Genomic DNA, 13,597 nt, shown 5'->3' on the forward strand with positions numbered 1-13,597 from the left:
ATAGATTACTCAGCAGTTAGCACATAAAAAACTAAAAATACAGATGCGTAATATTAACGTAAGATGTGAAAAATTCATTTTAATCCATTATTACATTCCTTTAAATTGAAACTCCAATTCTACAACTGATAGACGAACGAACAACCTAGGACGTTACCTCATTAGTCCATAATGAAGCGGATGAATTTTCTTCCTTGGCAGAAAGATGAAAATAACTTCTGATCTTAGAACATACCTGAGAATTCGATATCCGAAGAAAATTCAACTACTTCATGAATCGTATATACGAGGTAGTCATCACCTTGTTTCGCTATTAACTATATATAACTTAACTTATTACTTACTGCTGCTCACCGTTGTGCATATGCTCGGTAACAAACCCCCCTCTCTTTTTCTGTGTTAACATCTTGCAACTATTCAACACTTACTGGTTGCTGAGTTTTTTTGCTATTGAGCACAAGCTTAGATAAGCTAAGCGCATTTAACTACGAATTAAAAGCTGAACCTCTTTTACCTATAAATAAAGAACTTAGTGCATGCGATCAATAATTCCGTATTAGGCATGAATTTTCAGTTACCGACATGTTCAATGTGATCCTCCTGCAGAGCGCAATTCATCATCATCTGATTCCATGTCAACGGTTTCTTTCTGATCACAATCTTCAAAATCCTTGTGACAAGGGTGAGGAAAGTGACCCTTTCCAAATGATCTAATATGATCTTTGAGTGATCTTTTATGCTTAAAATCCGATCCACAGGTACAATACCACAACTTTCCGCAGTTCTTTTCATGTGTTCTCCAATCTCCCCTAACCGCAAAGGACTTGCCACATTTTCTACACATGAATGGCTTCACTCCATGCTTTCTTTTGTAATGCGTTTGCAGAGTTCTAAAGTCCTTCAACGGCTTAGCTCGAGGATGATTAATATTGTTCTTACATCCATGAGCACAACAATAACATGGTAGCCTTAACATAGCTGTTGGCTGAACCCCTCTAAGCGACTCTGGCCCTTTTCTGTATTGTGATCCATGCCCCCACATGTGCATCTATTTACAAAAACCAAAGTACATACTGTTAATCAGCGAACAATATCAATGTTTATATAATCTTACTTTGCTTTATCTGCAGGCAAAAGGAAGAGATAAAGCTAGAAGAATATAATTAAAGCATGCAGCAATTTAGAAGTTGCATTTAAGAATGATTACCGATGACCCATATATATGGTCTACAGAAAAGGGATGTGTTATCTTGCTAGTTTTCAAATGATCATATATATATCTTTTAATCGGATATACACTTACTAGTGGGAGTATAATCTATTGCTTGATATATGGTTGTTATGTGCATGGAAATGATATAATTTCACCCCTTATATGATGGAAGACATCATGTTCGATCGAAGAATATCAGATGAGGCCAGAAAATAAAGTTTATACGTATCCCAATAAAAATCCAAAATATGGCAATGTTTGGAGACCTAGTTAACAAAACAGGTACTGTTCGAATGAAGTAATTCAAATTTCTTCAATCATTCATACTCATACGCACGGACTTACTATGTCGACTCCTTCCCCCACCATGCCGCGTATTACTTTGGTGTCTATGAATTTTACCCTAACAGTAGCTAGCTTTTCTCTCTAGCTGGCTAGATTAACCTTGTGGTTAATTAGTTGGAGAACTGGTGAACTGAATAAAGAAAAAATGAATCTAGCTAGAATAAGTAAAAAAGAAAAGCGTAATCCACTATGAATTTCGACCTAGCGAAAAAGAATTTCTATACGATCGAAAAAGGATTGATTGCCAGGTTTCTGTTGCAGCCTTAATTATCTGATGGAGTATATCTTTTGTAAATTGATCAGAGTATTATGGTCGTACCGAGCAACAAAAAAAAAAGAAAGAAGAAGATTATCATCGTTGATTTATATATAAAAGAGATCACGTGTGTGTATAGACGAAAACTTAATAATACTAAAAGGAGAAGAACTTAAAGTGAAAGAAGCTTATTACAAACCTGCATATTGTTGTATCTATTGAAGGTCTTATTGCACACCGAGCAAGAAAATCTAGTTGGTCCAATAAGTATTTGAGCTGGTGTAGGGATCCAAAATCTACTGATCTGAGGCTGATCATTAGTAGTTGTACTACCAGTACTATTATTACTTAAATTACCACAGCTTTGATCAAAACTTATCATCATCCTATCACTCATGGGTTTATCCTCTTTATCTCCATTATAGCTCGCCAAAGATTGCTTCACATGCATCATCTGAACATGAGAGTTGTTAAGTTGCATACTATCTCCAACTTTAGGTAAACCTATATGTAAAGCTACAGTAACATTGTTCTTATCATGATTCCCCAGAAGCTTCTCTTCTTTAACATCAACACGAGTGTTATGCTCGCCATCCTTTTGTCGGCAAAGAGATATACTTGACTCTTCTTCTTTGGGTTGCTTATTGATATCATCTGTAAACCTACTTAGAAGTGGTAGACATATCGAGCCGCCTTCTTGTCGGTACCGGCGATGAATGGATTCTTTCTCTTGTCGATCCTCGTCGTGTGGTTCTTGCTGTTGTTGCCGTTGATAGTTGGTTACCATAGAAGACGAAGAAGATGATGATGATTTACAAGGAGAAGAAATAGAAGGTGATGGCTTGAGCCATTCAATGAAGGTTGGAGCAGTAGTTTGATGAAAGCAGTAATCCATGCTTAACTGTTAGCTTCATGAGAATCGTCCTACTAATTGGTAGTTATCTATATATGTGTGAAACCAAATACATGTACCTAATATGATGGTTAATTTTGAAAGTTCTTTTTCATGGTTTTCTCTATCAAGAAAGAAAGTAAAACTTTTTCTAAAATCAATATCTTTTCCTTTTTTTTTTTTTCCTCTCTTTCATTTCTTAATCTTCTTTTTACTGTTAGGGAAAGGTAAAGCAAGAAATTGCACTTAGTGGTGGGTTAGGAGAAATGATATGAACAAATGATACTTCTTTAAATAAAGAAAATTTTAAAACCCTACTATGTCTCATAAATTTTATCAAATTTCGAGACTATCAACAACAATCCTTGAGTATTTCTCTTTGTTAAAATTGGAATTTTTCAGTAGATTCTTTGAAATGATACGTGGCTTTATCAAAACTGTGAATATATGGAGAATTGACCTACGCGTTCAAAGTGATGGATGAATACTATCAATGGTCTACTTTTTTCTTGTACCCAGAGACAAGTACATTTCCCTATCTGAGTCTACTGTTCAAAATACGAATCCTTCAACCTGCAGACAAGTACTTTAACTATATACATAAGGAGCTCTTTCTTCTCCCGAATCTTGTTGGTAAGAACAAGAAGGAAGACACTTCCGTTTGCCCACTAAAGCAAGAGAGGCGGTTCATCGACCTATATTTCTAGTGAGTACGGAGATTTCTAATGATGCCAACGTTCTTGCAGCCAAATGTGCGATAGTATTAGTTAAAAAAGAACTCATCACTTGAATTTTTGAGGGAAAAAAAAAACGAAGACAGAAAAGAGTTTGATGTTCAAAATTCTTTTGTTATTATTTTATGTCCCAAATTCCATCATTAAATAATTCTATATAATAGCGAAAAATCAATATATTAACTTACTTTCAAATACAAAATGAATAATATATCAAAGAAAGTAAAATTTTGTAAAAATCTTCAACAAATAAAAAGAGAGCATGTGTTGAAAAACCTATATTAAAATATTCAAGAACAATTAAGCGAAAACAGAGTTAAATATCACCTTCTTCTTTTTTCAAAGGGTTGTTTAATCCAAACCTTTGAATGCTTTTCACCTAAAAAAAATAAATCAGTGAAATTCTTGATAACTTAGCCTGAACTGAACTCAACAGTAAAATTGCAAGCTATTTACCGACATAATCTAGGGCGGATTGTATGGAGCTATTGATCAAATCCACCTTTTCCTTTATTTAGACTAGCTATCTTCTTTTGTTTTGTTCAAATGTTAAGGGCACCTTTTTAGTACTGTTCTCTTTAATTAATCGATCACTTCTTTATTTTGTCATGTGTTGTTCCTTTCATAGAAAATTAGCTCCACTTATATAGTGCTTAGATATGCAAGGAAGTATCGGGAAAAAATTGTGCCATCATTTTCATTATTTAAATATCCAAAAACGAAAAATACAGTAATACTTTTTAGCAGCTGTTGAAAACAATCTCCTGAATACAAACTAGAGTATAAAGAGAAAAAAATGAACAAATCAGAATTGATAGTCCAATAGTACAGGGAACACTTCACAGTTACATTATTAGCAACTAGCATAAATTTTATGGTAATCAACAAGTGTGAATGAGTCCAGTTATGGTTAGGCTTAGGTAATGCAGGTGTAGATGATTAAAGATTTTATATTTAGATGGGATAGGTAGTAGGTGTGAAACTTTTGATTTATGAAATTGTCTACTTTTTTTCTTCATTGGGTGTTTGAATGAATCAATTTTAATGTTGAAATTTTTTCAAAGTAGAAATTAACAAGAGAGAATACTACATAGAGATGGAGTGCATGTAATGATAAAAAAAATTTATAAACATTTTTAAACTTTTGCATTTCAAGGTGTCTTAATATCTCTATGCTTTTTCTTCTTTAAATGATTCCTAATTTCAACTTTATGTTTTTTTATTTCTTTTCTCACATTTTTACTTACCCTTAAAATAACTATGGGAGACAAGACTTTCCAACACTATCAAATGCATGCATGATTAGTCATCTAGAGATATAGCTAGTTCTTACAACAACCACATTTGGAACACAATCGTTGAATCAGTTGGACTTCTATGATGAATAGAGTACCCCCTAGCTCATATGAATTCCAAAAGTGTAAGCGTGTGCGCTGATTGATGCATGAATGGATGACGATAGTTAAACAAAAGTTGACGTGTTCATTTTATCAAAGGGGGCACTCAATTCATGGAAAATTGGAACTATGTCTTGGCACCAGGGAATTTAATTTCTACACATTGTCTAAATTAGAAGTGTTTACATGACATCTCAATTTTATTTACCAACTTTAGTTTTTAAAAGTAATATACACAGAGACGTAAAGTTTCTAGTTACAGAAGTAGTGTTTTTGTTTCTCTTAAGCGTTGGCCAGGATAAACGATAAAATTGTTAACACTTTTTCGAGAAGTGTCCACAGAAAGAATTATTTTAAGTGTCATGCGACTAAGTAAAGTCCATAGATAAATGCATCTTAGTTAGCTTGACGAACAATGGTTAAAAATTTGTTAACTTATAGCGCTCAGATAAGCGCTCACTTGTAGCAATGGATCAAAGTGTAATTTTATCTGAAAAACATTTCTTACATGTGATAAACATCTCCTCCCGTTCAAATTTCGAATCAGATTTAGGTTCATAAATATTAGCGAATAGGATACAGACAAGACCATGTGCACATCAGTGATCGCTTCTCGAATCCTATTCGGTTGAGAGCGGGGAGCGACCAGCTGGTCTAAAGAACTCGTAAATACTTGGCTAGTAGTCCGTTAGATTCATTAAAAACTAAGAGTCACTCTAGTCAGACTAAAAATGACTTATACATGATGAAACTATAATTTAAACATTACCAACGTCATTTACACAAAGAATCAATAGTGAAGATTAAGATTGAAGTGGATTTTTGGAGTATATTACAAACATTGAACAATGTACCAAATATGCTCCTTGTTTAACTCATTAACTCATTTTGATCTAAACTCCTACAACCTGTCGAGTTACTACTCATCATTAGTCGTCCTCAATGAAGAATGAAGAATAGAGAATCGATTTAGTAGAAGACCGAGCAGCGATGCAAGCAGGATTAAAAATGGAAAATTTCTTGTTTGGTCCTAGGCCCGTAGCGTTATTTATATATAATAGGGTCCAACCGGATTTTACTTGGGAAAATTAGGGGGAGACCAAAAAAAAAATATTCTCATTGTCAGGCCCACAATTAATTTTGGATACCGTGACACCCATAAATATTTCTGTGACACCCATAATTATCCGAAATTATTAAAACCTGTCTGCATGACGATTTATGCATCCGCATTACGTGTTATGCATACTGTTTTTCAGGGATAACTCGTTATGCGTCCTAATTTTTCAGGGATATAATTGGAAACACAACTTGGATATAACATATCTAAAAATCCGCGCCTTAGAATTTTATAAATTTTATATCGTTGGAAATCTTTTAAAGAGAGCTACGCAACGAGTACAAACAACAATATCAAATTTTTGTTTTCCACGAAAAAATCGGAGGTGATCATCGTTTTAGGGAAAATTTTCGAAAACTGACTGCATATTCATTATGCAGCCTCTAAAAAAGATGCATAACACATTATGCAGATTCATAACGAATTATACAACCATTTTTTCGACTGCATAACAAGTTATGTGTCTGCATAACAAAGTTATGTAGCCATTGTTTTGGTTGATTTTAGTTCGTACAGAAAAAATTGATGCATAATGCGTTATGCACCCATATTTAAATGATACATATCAGGTTATGCATCCATTTTCTCGATGCATAAAATATTATGCAACAATTTTCTCGATGCATAATGCATTATGCAGTCATATTTTCGGATGCATAACAGGTTATGCATCCACTTTCATGATTGCATACCATGTTATGTAGATATTATTGTAGGTGCATAACAAGTTATGAAACCTTGTTTTTTGTTGGTTTCAATGCTAAGAAAACAATATCTGCATAACGTAGATATTATTTCCTTCATCAAACCACTCATCTCTACTCTTTTAATAGTTTGTAAGCAGTCATCCTAAAAAGTACGTGGCAACCATTTACAGTCCCTGCAAATTTAACACCAAATTCAATAAAAAGAAGTACTACTCATACTATAGTTTACGAAGTATCTTATCGCCTAACTTTCTTGTTTCACGAAGTATTTCTTTGTTCACTGTGTAAACTTTATGTTGAATTTCCTACCTTTCACGAAATGTCTGCTACGAAATAACTTTGGTGATGTTACTAATGATGTTCGGGAGAATTCAACTTCAATTAAATTTACTTCGTCAATTATCCCTGAAGTAAGATGGGTGTTCTCTGATCTTCTTTTGTCTTCGCTGGAATGGTTGGTTGACGAGATGAGTTGCTGAACTTCGCTGTATACTGGTTGTTCATTGATGATGAGACTTTGCTGAATTGATAACTCTTCGCTTGAAGCTGCTATTGCTTCACATGATGGGTTGGAACTGTCACTTCGCCCTGGCCTAATTGGTTTCTTTTTTTACTTTGACAGATTTTGGTAATCTATTCTAAGCTTTCATCTATCGACTGCAAAGATTTCTTGACGAAGTTGTCTTGTTTCTTCGCTGCAAGCAATCAATTAAGTCGGAACTTTTGATAATATCTTCCATACGAAGAGTGAAACCATCAGATTTTGTTCGTGGGAAGAAATCCCCAAATCAGTATCGAAACTTTGATATCCAATGTTTTCAAACTTTATCCAATGGGTTTGTGAAATACGATTCACTGAAATCAAATCTGCGATCAAAACTCGTTTTAAAACTTGCGTTAAAGAGGAAATCAATTCATGAGTTTTATAAATTCTTTCCAAAACTTTGTTTAAAAATAACCAGATCTAAATATTGTATGACTAGAATGAAGAAACAAGAGGACGATTTATCTTTTAGGATCGATTGTTGATGTAGCTCTATTTCGATTTCTGCTTCTAAACAGTTTCTTCATCTCCGAATCAATTTAGGAAAAGAAGAATAAAAGAAAAACGAGTAAGAATAAGTGAAGAAACAATTTTAGAAATTCTGGGTGTGGAAGAAATTTTACCCCAGAAAATGGGTGCACGCCTGAACTTTTCAGAGTGTGGGTTTCACAGTGGGAAAGATCCAAAGAATGGGTCTCCTTGTAGTTTTCATATTTTACTTTTATCCTAGGGTCCAAAGTTCTTTGAAAACATGGAAATGATTAATACACCATATTGTTTAAACACGTGTGAAATAACATACTTCTACCAATCGGGATTTTATTTATCTGGAGGTCCAAATTTAATTAAAACATTTAAAGGACCACAAATTTGAGTACATATCTGCTACACAGTTTACAAATTTGATTACATATCTGCCACACTGCTTACAAATTTGAGTACATATCTGCTACACTGCTTATAAATCTGAGTACATATCTGCTACACTACTTATAAATCTGAGTATATATCTACCGCACTGCTTACATATAGTGTATGTATCCGTTGGACATATTGAACCTGTAAATGTGACCAGAATATAATAATATTAAAACACAACAACAAAATTAGCACCTATTACAGTATTTCGCATACGTACTCATGGATCATACCAAAATAAAGTGGCAAAACTATGAATAAAACAAAATCAGAAAGAAGTTTTTATCAGTACGACATATACGTACTGCGGATTCATAAACTAAAAACTCAATTGCATGTCAAGAAGTGATGAATCCATGAATATAACCGAATCAAAGCACATACTTCAGTATTTCACGTACGAACTCATGGATCAAACAAAAAAGTGGCAAAACTCTGAATAAAACAGAATCAGAAAAAGTTTCAACCAGTACGACATATATGTACTGCGAAATTCATGAACTAAAACTCAACTGCATGTCAAGAAGAAGTGATGAATCTATAAATTCTAACCGAATCAAAGCACATATTTCAGTATTCCATATATGTGTTCCTGGATCAAACCAAAAAAAATAAGAGAAAACCTATATATTTATAGTAAACACAAAAAGAAACAGTACGTCATATATGTAATGATGGTTAATACACAAAAGAAAACTGAAAAACAAAAGAAAAACCATAAAAATATCAGATCTACTAATGAAATAAACATAAAACACGATTTTTTATTTAGATCTGAACTTGGTTCATCAAAATCCACCAGTATATCATATACGTACCGGTGATTGATACACAAAAGCAACTCAAAAACATATCAAAAACAACCAAAATGAAACTAAAATCAGCTGCACGTGAAAACCGAGTAATGAATCTATAAAAAACAGAATCGAAATACTTTTTTTTTCAGTATTCCATATATATACTCTAGGTTGAAGAAGAAAAATATCCAAAACTACAAAAATAACAAAATTAAAGCATAATTTTTCAGTACACCATATATGTACTGCTGATTCATAATCTATATTTCAGCTGCATGTGAAAAACAAGTAACGAATCTATGAAAAAATGGAACCGAAACACTTTTATTTGAGTATTCAACATATGTACTTCTAGATCAAACAAGAAAAATCTCTAAAACTATAAAAAACAACAAAATTAGAGCAGTATATTTCAGTATCCAAGTATGTATTGTTGATTCATTATCTAAAAATCAGCAGCACGTGAAAAACAAGAGACGCATCATGAGATCAAACTACCAAAACCGCAAAAACAAAGTGAAAACATCAAATCGATTGAATTTTCATGATTCAGTTGAGAAGAAAAATAAAATTGAGGAAAGCTGACTATTATTTCTGTTATATATAGTGAAGGCTATTTTGGGAATTCTTAAAATGCACGTAATAGGTTACACACGTGTGCAGGACCTGGGCTTAAAAAATTGGGTCCATTTCACTTTTCTCTTTTCTTTTAATTATGGACCTCCGGTTACTGGGTTTTGTGGGTGGACCTGCCACTGACTAAGAACACTATAATAGGATTTATAGGTAATTCTTATATTAAAAATTAAGGTGCGCTAAGATAGTATGGTGGGCTAAGTATTTAGTTCCTAGGAGGGCTATCCCCTACCCCTTAAGTATTACTTTTCAAAGCCTAAATTTTAGCTCATTCAGAATTTTTTAGGGCAGTTGGAGCACCAACTTGCCACCCTGGTTCCGTCACCGGGATGAGTAACGAGTACTAACCAGGAATTTGGGTGCCGAGGGGAATTTGCCTACTCTACCTTAGGATTTGGGCTTAGACTAGGGCTCCTTTTTAAGTTGCTATATCTCCAATGGGCCCCTCAACACTTTACTCAAACCCTAAGTAGTAGCTACTAGTTACCTTTCTTTCCCCTTGAATCTCCGTTGATTGCGAATTCGAATATTACATAGAAATTCCTAAGGAAAGAAACACAACACATCAACAGGGAAGGAGGGGATAGTGGCGAGAAATCATTGTCATCATCATCTTATTCTGATGTGACCAAATCATGCCTTCGAACTCTTAAATCACTTCCCCCTCTCCACTTTCGTCTTAGACCTTTGAAAGATGGTCAAAATTGGCAGCTCTCAAACAAGATGAAAATCTGCATAATTTAGCAGAAGATATCATAATCCAACAAACATGAAATTATAATGTTTGCGGGAGTTGCATCATGTCTACAGAGATTATATATGATCATTTACGATGAGTTCCTTGGAGCTGATACCAAGGGCTATAAGTACCTAGGCCGGTTTGCTTAACTTCATAGCTACTGCCATAGCCCATATGAGGGTAAGCATTTAGCTGTAAAGATTCCCGTGCTAGATTATTCCCTGAGAGTTTTGCATTTTAGGACCCCTTAGGGCAACTGCAATGGTGCGATCAAAACCAAAGACCAAATACCAAAAAAAAAGATCAAATTTTAGGTTTAGTCCGTGGCAACAAGCAACGGTACCCGACTAAAATTTGATCGAGCGTATCTCAAATATCCGTCCCACATAACTTTCATCAGGCGAACACTATATGTTCGTCCCTCTTTTTTTTATAAAATTTTTTTTCATGGGACGAACTAAGTATGTCCGCCCAATTCTTTTCAAAAAATTTTTGAAAACAACTTTTCAAGGGGCGGACTCTAGTATGTCCGCCCCATTTTCTCTATTTTAATAAAAAAAAAAAATTCAAAGAGCGGACATATAATGTCCGCCTCATTTTTTTTTTTTTTTTAATTCAAAAACTTTCGTCAGGCGCATTTTATACTTACGCCCCACTCCGGACGAACTTTTAATCTCCGCTCGACCAAATTTGGTTTTGGTCTTGGTCCCAGACCAAATATAGTCTGAAATTTGGGTTTTGGTCCAGATTTTAGTCTTTAGTCCGTACCACTGTGTCTCGTTCCTCGACCAAATAAATGGGTTTGATCGCCCACTGTGGATGCTCTTAGCCCTCAAACTCAAACCAGCTGCTCGTGGTATAACTAGATATGAACGTCTAGATCATGAACCCACTTGCGTAATTGCATGTGCGCAGTCAAATCCCTAATCGTTGTGTCACTCGATTCTTGTTAGTGAACTGACAATAAACGTAGCATTTGAAATGCTTTCAGGTAAGCTCCTATGTGTGCACTATCTTCAGAAGTCCCTTTTCTTTCTCAACTTGTTTTCATTTTGATTTTTGAGGTCGATGGTTGGCTATCCGAAAATACATATACTGCTAAGTTACCCTCGTTAACTCCCACAAAAATCTTGTTAGCTAAAATATTTTGAATGCAGTTATTCCCAAAAGGCAATTTATTAGATAACATTGTTAGTTTTTTCCTCGTGGTTAAAAAATCTTAAACTTTGTTTGCTTTTAACTCAAATACATTTGATGTTCAACTACAATTACATTTTTCAGGTGATATACACACAGATTTCAGGAAGAAGGTACAAGAGAAGGTTTTGTACAAGAAGTAAATGAATTTCCGGCCGGAAGGACACTACAATACATGTAAGGGGGGCTTTATGATTTTTTGGATTTATGCTTGCCATAACAAGTCAACAACAGAAGATTTTATGCGGGTCACCGCCATCAGTACTGTGTGTGCCCAGGATATCTGTTTGTTTTTCTTGTAGTTGTTTCTGCATAACATAAGCATCTTCCCCGTTTTCATAAAAATTAGCTGCACTCTCATAATTATATCCTAATTTTTCAGAATAAAGATTAATTGCAGCTTGATTACTTTTACGAACATGAAGAGAAACATATTCAGACCCATATTCTTGTACTAACGCGTTCTGAGCAGCATCCATCAATTTCTTAGCAATCCCTGATTTACGGTGAGTAGGAAGAACACCTAAATTTGCAATATAACCATGAGTTTCAGTACCTTCTCCTTCCATTTCAGCAAAAACAAATCCAACAATACAACCAGTACCATGGTCTTCTGCAACATAAACAAGTCGTGGCCAAAAAACTATATATTCTTCGTAAAGATAACAATCCCAAGGCTCTTCCTCTGGAAAACAAAGCAAGTCACAAGCTTGAATTGCTGGTATATCAAATATTGTTGCTTGCCTGATATCAGCCATGATTGGATCGAAGAGATTCAGAATAAAACAAAAGTAGCTGCATTGTGAAACCAACTATGTTACATTTCCTTAAAGAAAGACCTTGTCAAAAACGACCCTACCAATGTAACCTACATGTTGATTACGTAGCTCGAGAAGAGGCAAGGAAAACGCGTCTTACTTTGTCAAAGTGTCTGAGAAATGGTCCAGAATGCTTGCAGTCCTAGTATATCTTCAGTCTTCACCCCATAGGAACAAGCGAAGAAGTTATTACTTTTATTATAGCATATATATAGTTGTGGACCTGTGGTCCTTGTGGACGGCGACAATTGAATTGAAGAATGCTTTTGGGGGACAAAAGGTGCAGCCTACGAATGAGACTCGATCCTTCATTTGGTGATTAGAAACATGGCTTGACTGTAGGAAAATTCTGTCTATAATATATCAATCTGACCAAAACAAACACACAGATCTTGCCAAGATTAAGTTCATGATTAAACATAAGGGTTTGAGTTTGAACACGTACCAGGAGCAAATCTGCAACTGAAACATCCACTTATCCAATCTGCAACTGCAGAGCGGTCATGTGTCTAAAAGGGCCCTGTGCGATTTTTTTCGTAGGGCCTTTTATAGTGTCGAATATTTTATAACAATTGTAAAAAAGTGCGTCATTGTTTTTTATAGACGAATTCGCTAGATTTTTTTTTACACTTAACTGGTTTATTAACGCGTATTTTTAAAAAAATATATATTTTCTATTGAAATCTTTTATTTATTGATACACCTGCAGGAATAAGAATGCACAAGAAAAACTCAAATGATATCGCCGCGGGTATTGTACCTAAGGTCTTGGGAGGTAATAATAATACCATAAATAAAAAACACGTCTGGAATAAAAAAGAAGAGACTAGCTCGGTGGATGATGCATTAACCAACACTACTTAGATTAGTTTAGTTCAGGAGTGGGAATCTCTTCAAAGACATAGTAGAACTCTTTTTTTGTGTGTGGAAATAAACAGTTGGGTTAAGGTAGAAAAAAAGCCCTCCATAGAGCTGGCCCTGTGCGGTCGCACACCCCGCACACCTTCAAGACCGGCTCAGTGCAACTGTAACTGTATGAGAATCAACAATTAGCTTTGAGAATTGAGTCTTCTCTTCTCTATCAAACCTGATGAAGAGAGAAGAGGGACTCACCTTTTTATAATAAACTTCAATCCTTACCCATTACGGAAAATTAGAAATAGAGAACAATCCCTATCAAATCGCCAATTAGCCTGAAACAGCTAAGAGTTTCCTCAAACTAGTTTTCTTATTTCTTATGATATGAAAGACCCGTGTGACCAAATCCAGAGTTTTAGTGAAAAC

General features: G+C 34.7%; 2 protein-coding genes across 2 annotated transcripts; both read right to left on the reverse strand.

Annotated features, from left to right (window-relative positions):
* Positions 1 to 32: 32 nt before the first annotated feature.
* Positions 33 to 2,776, reverse strand: LOC113320628 (zinc finger protein WIP6-like). Its single transcript, XM_026568529.1, has 2 exons — positions 2,014 to 2,776; positions 33 to 1,048 (listed from the first exon to the last, which is right to left on the reverse strand). Exons 1-2 carry the CDS (start codon positions 2,707 to 2,709, stop codon positions 587 to 589), a joined length of 1,158 nt encoding a protein of 385 aa, XP_026424314.1. The 5' UTR covers positions 2,710 to 2,776; the 3' UTR covers positions 33 to 586.
* Positions 2,777 to 11,560: 8,784 nt separating this feature from the next.
* LOC113321222 (N-terminal acetyltransferase A complex catalytic subunit NAA10-like) lies at positions 11,561 to 12,298 on the reverse strand. The gene has a single exon (XM_026569100.1). It carries the CDS (start codon positions 12,251 to 12,253, stop codon positions 11,720 to 11,722), a length of 534 nt encoding a protein of 177 aa, XP_026424885.1. The 5' UTR covers positions 12,254 to 12,298; the 3' UTR covers positions 11,561 to 11,719.
* Between the last annotated feature and the right edge of the window lie 1,299 nt (positions 12,299 to 13,597).

The sequence above is a fragment of the Papaver somniferum genome, chromosome 11 (assembly GCF_003573695.1).
Source record: "Papaver somniferum cultivar HN1 chromosome 11, ASM357369v1, whole genome shotgun sequence".
Taxonomy (NCBI): domain Eukaryota; kingdom Viridiplantae; phylum Streptophyta; class Magnoliopsida; order Ranunculales; family Papaveraceae; genus Papaver; species Papaver somniferum.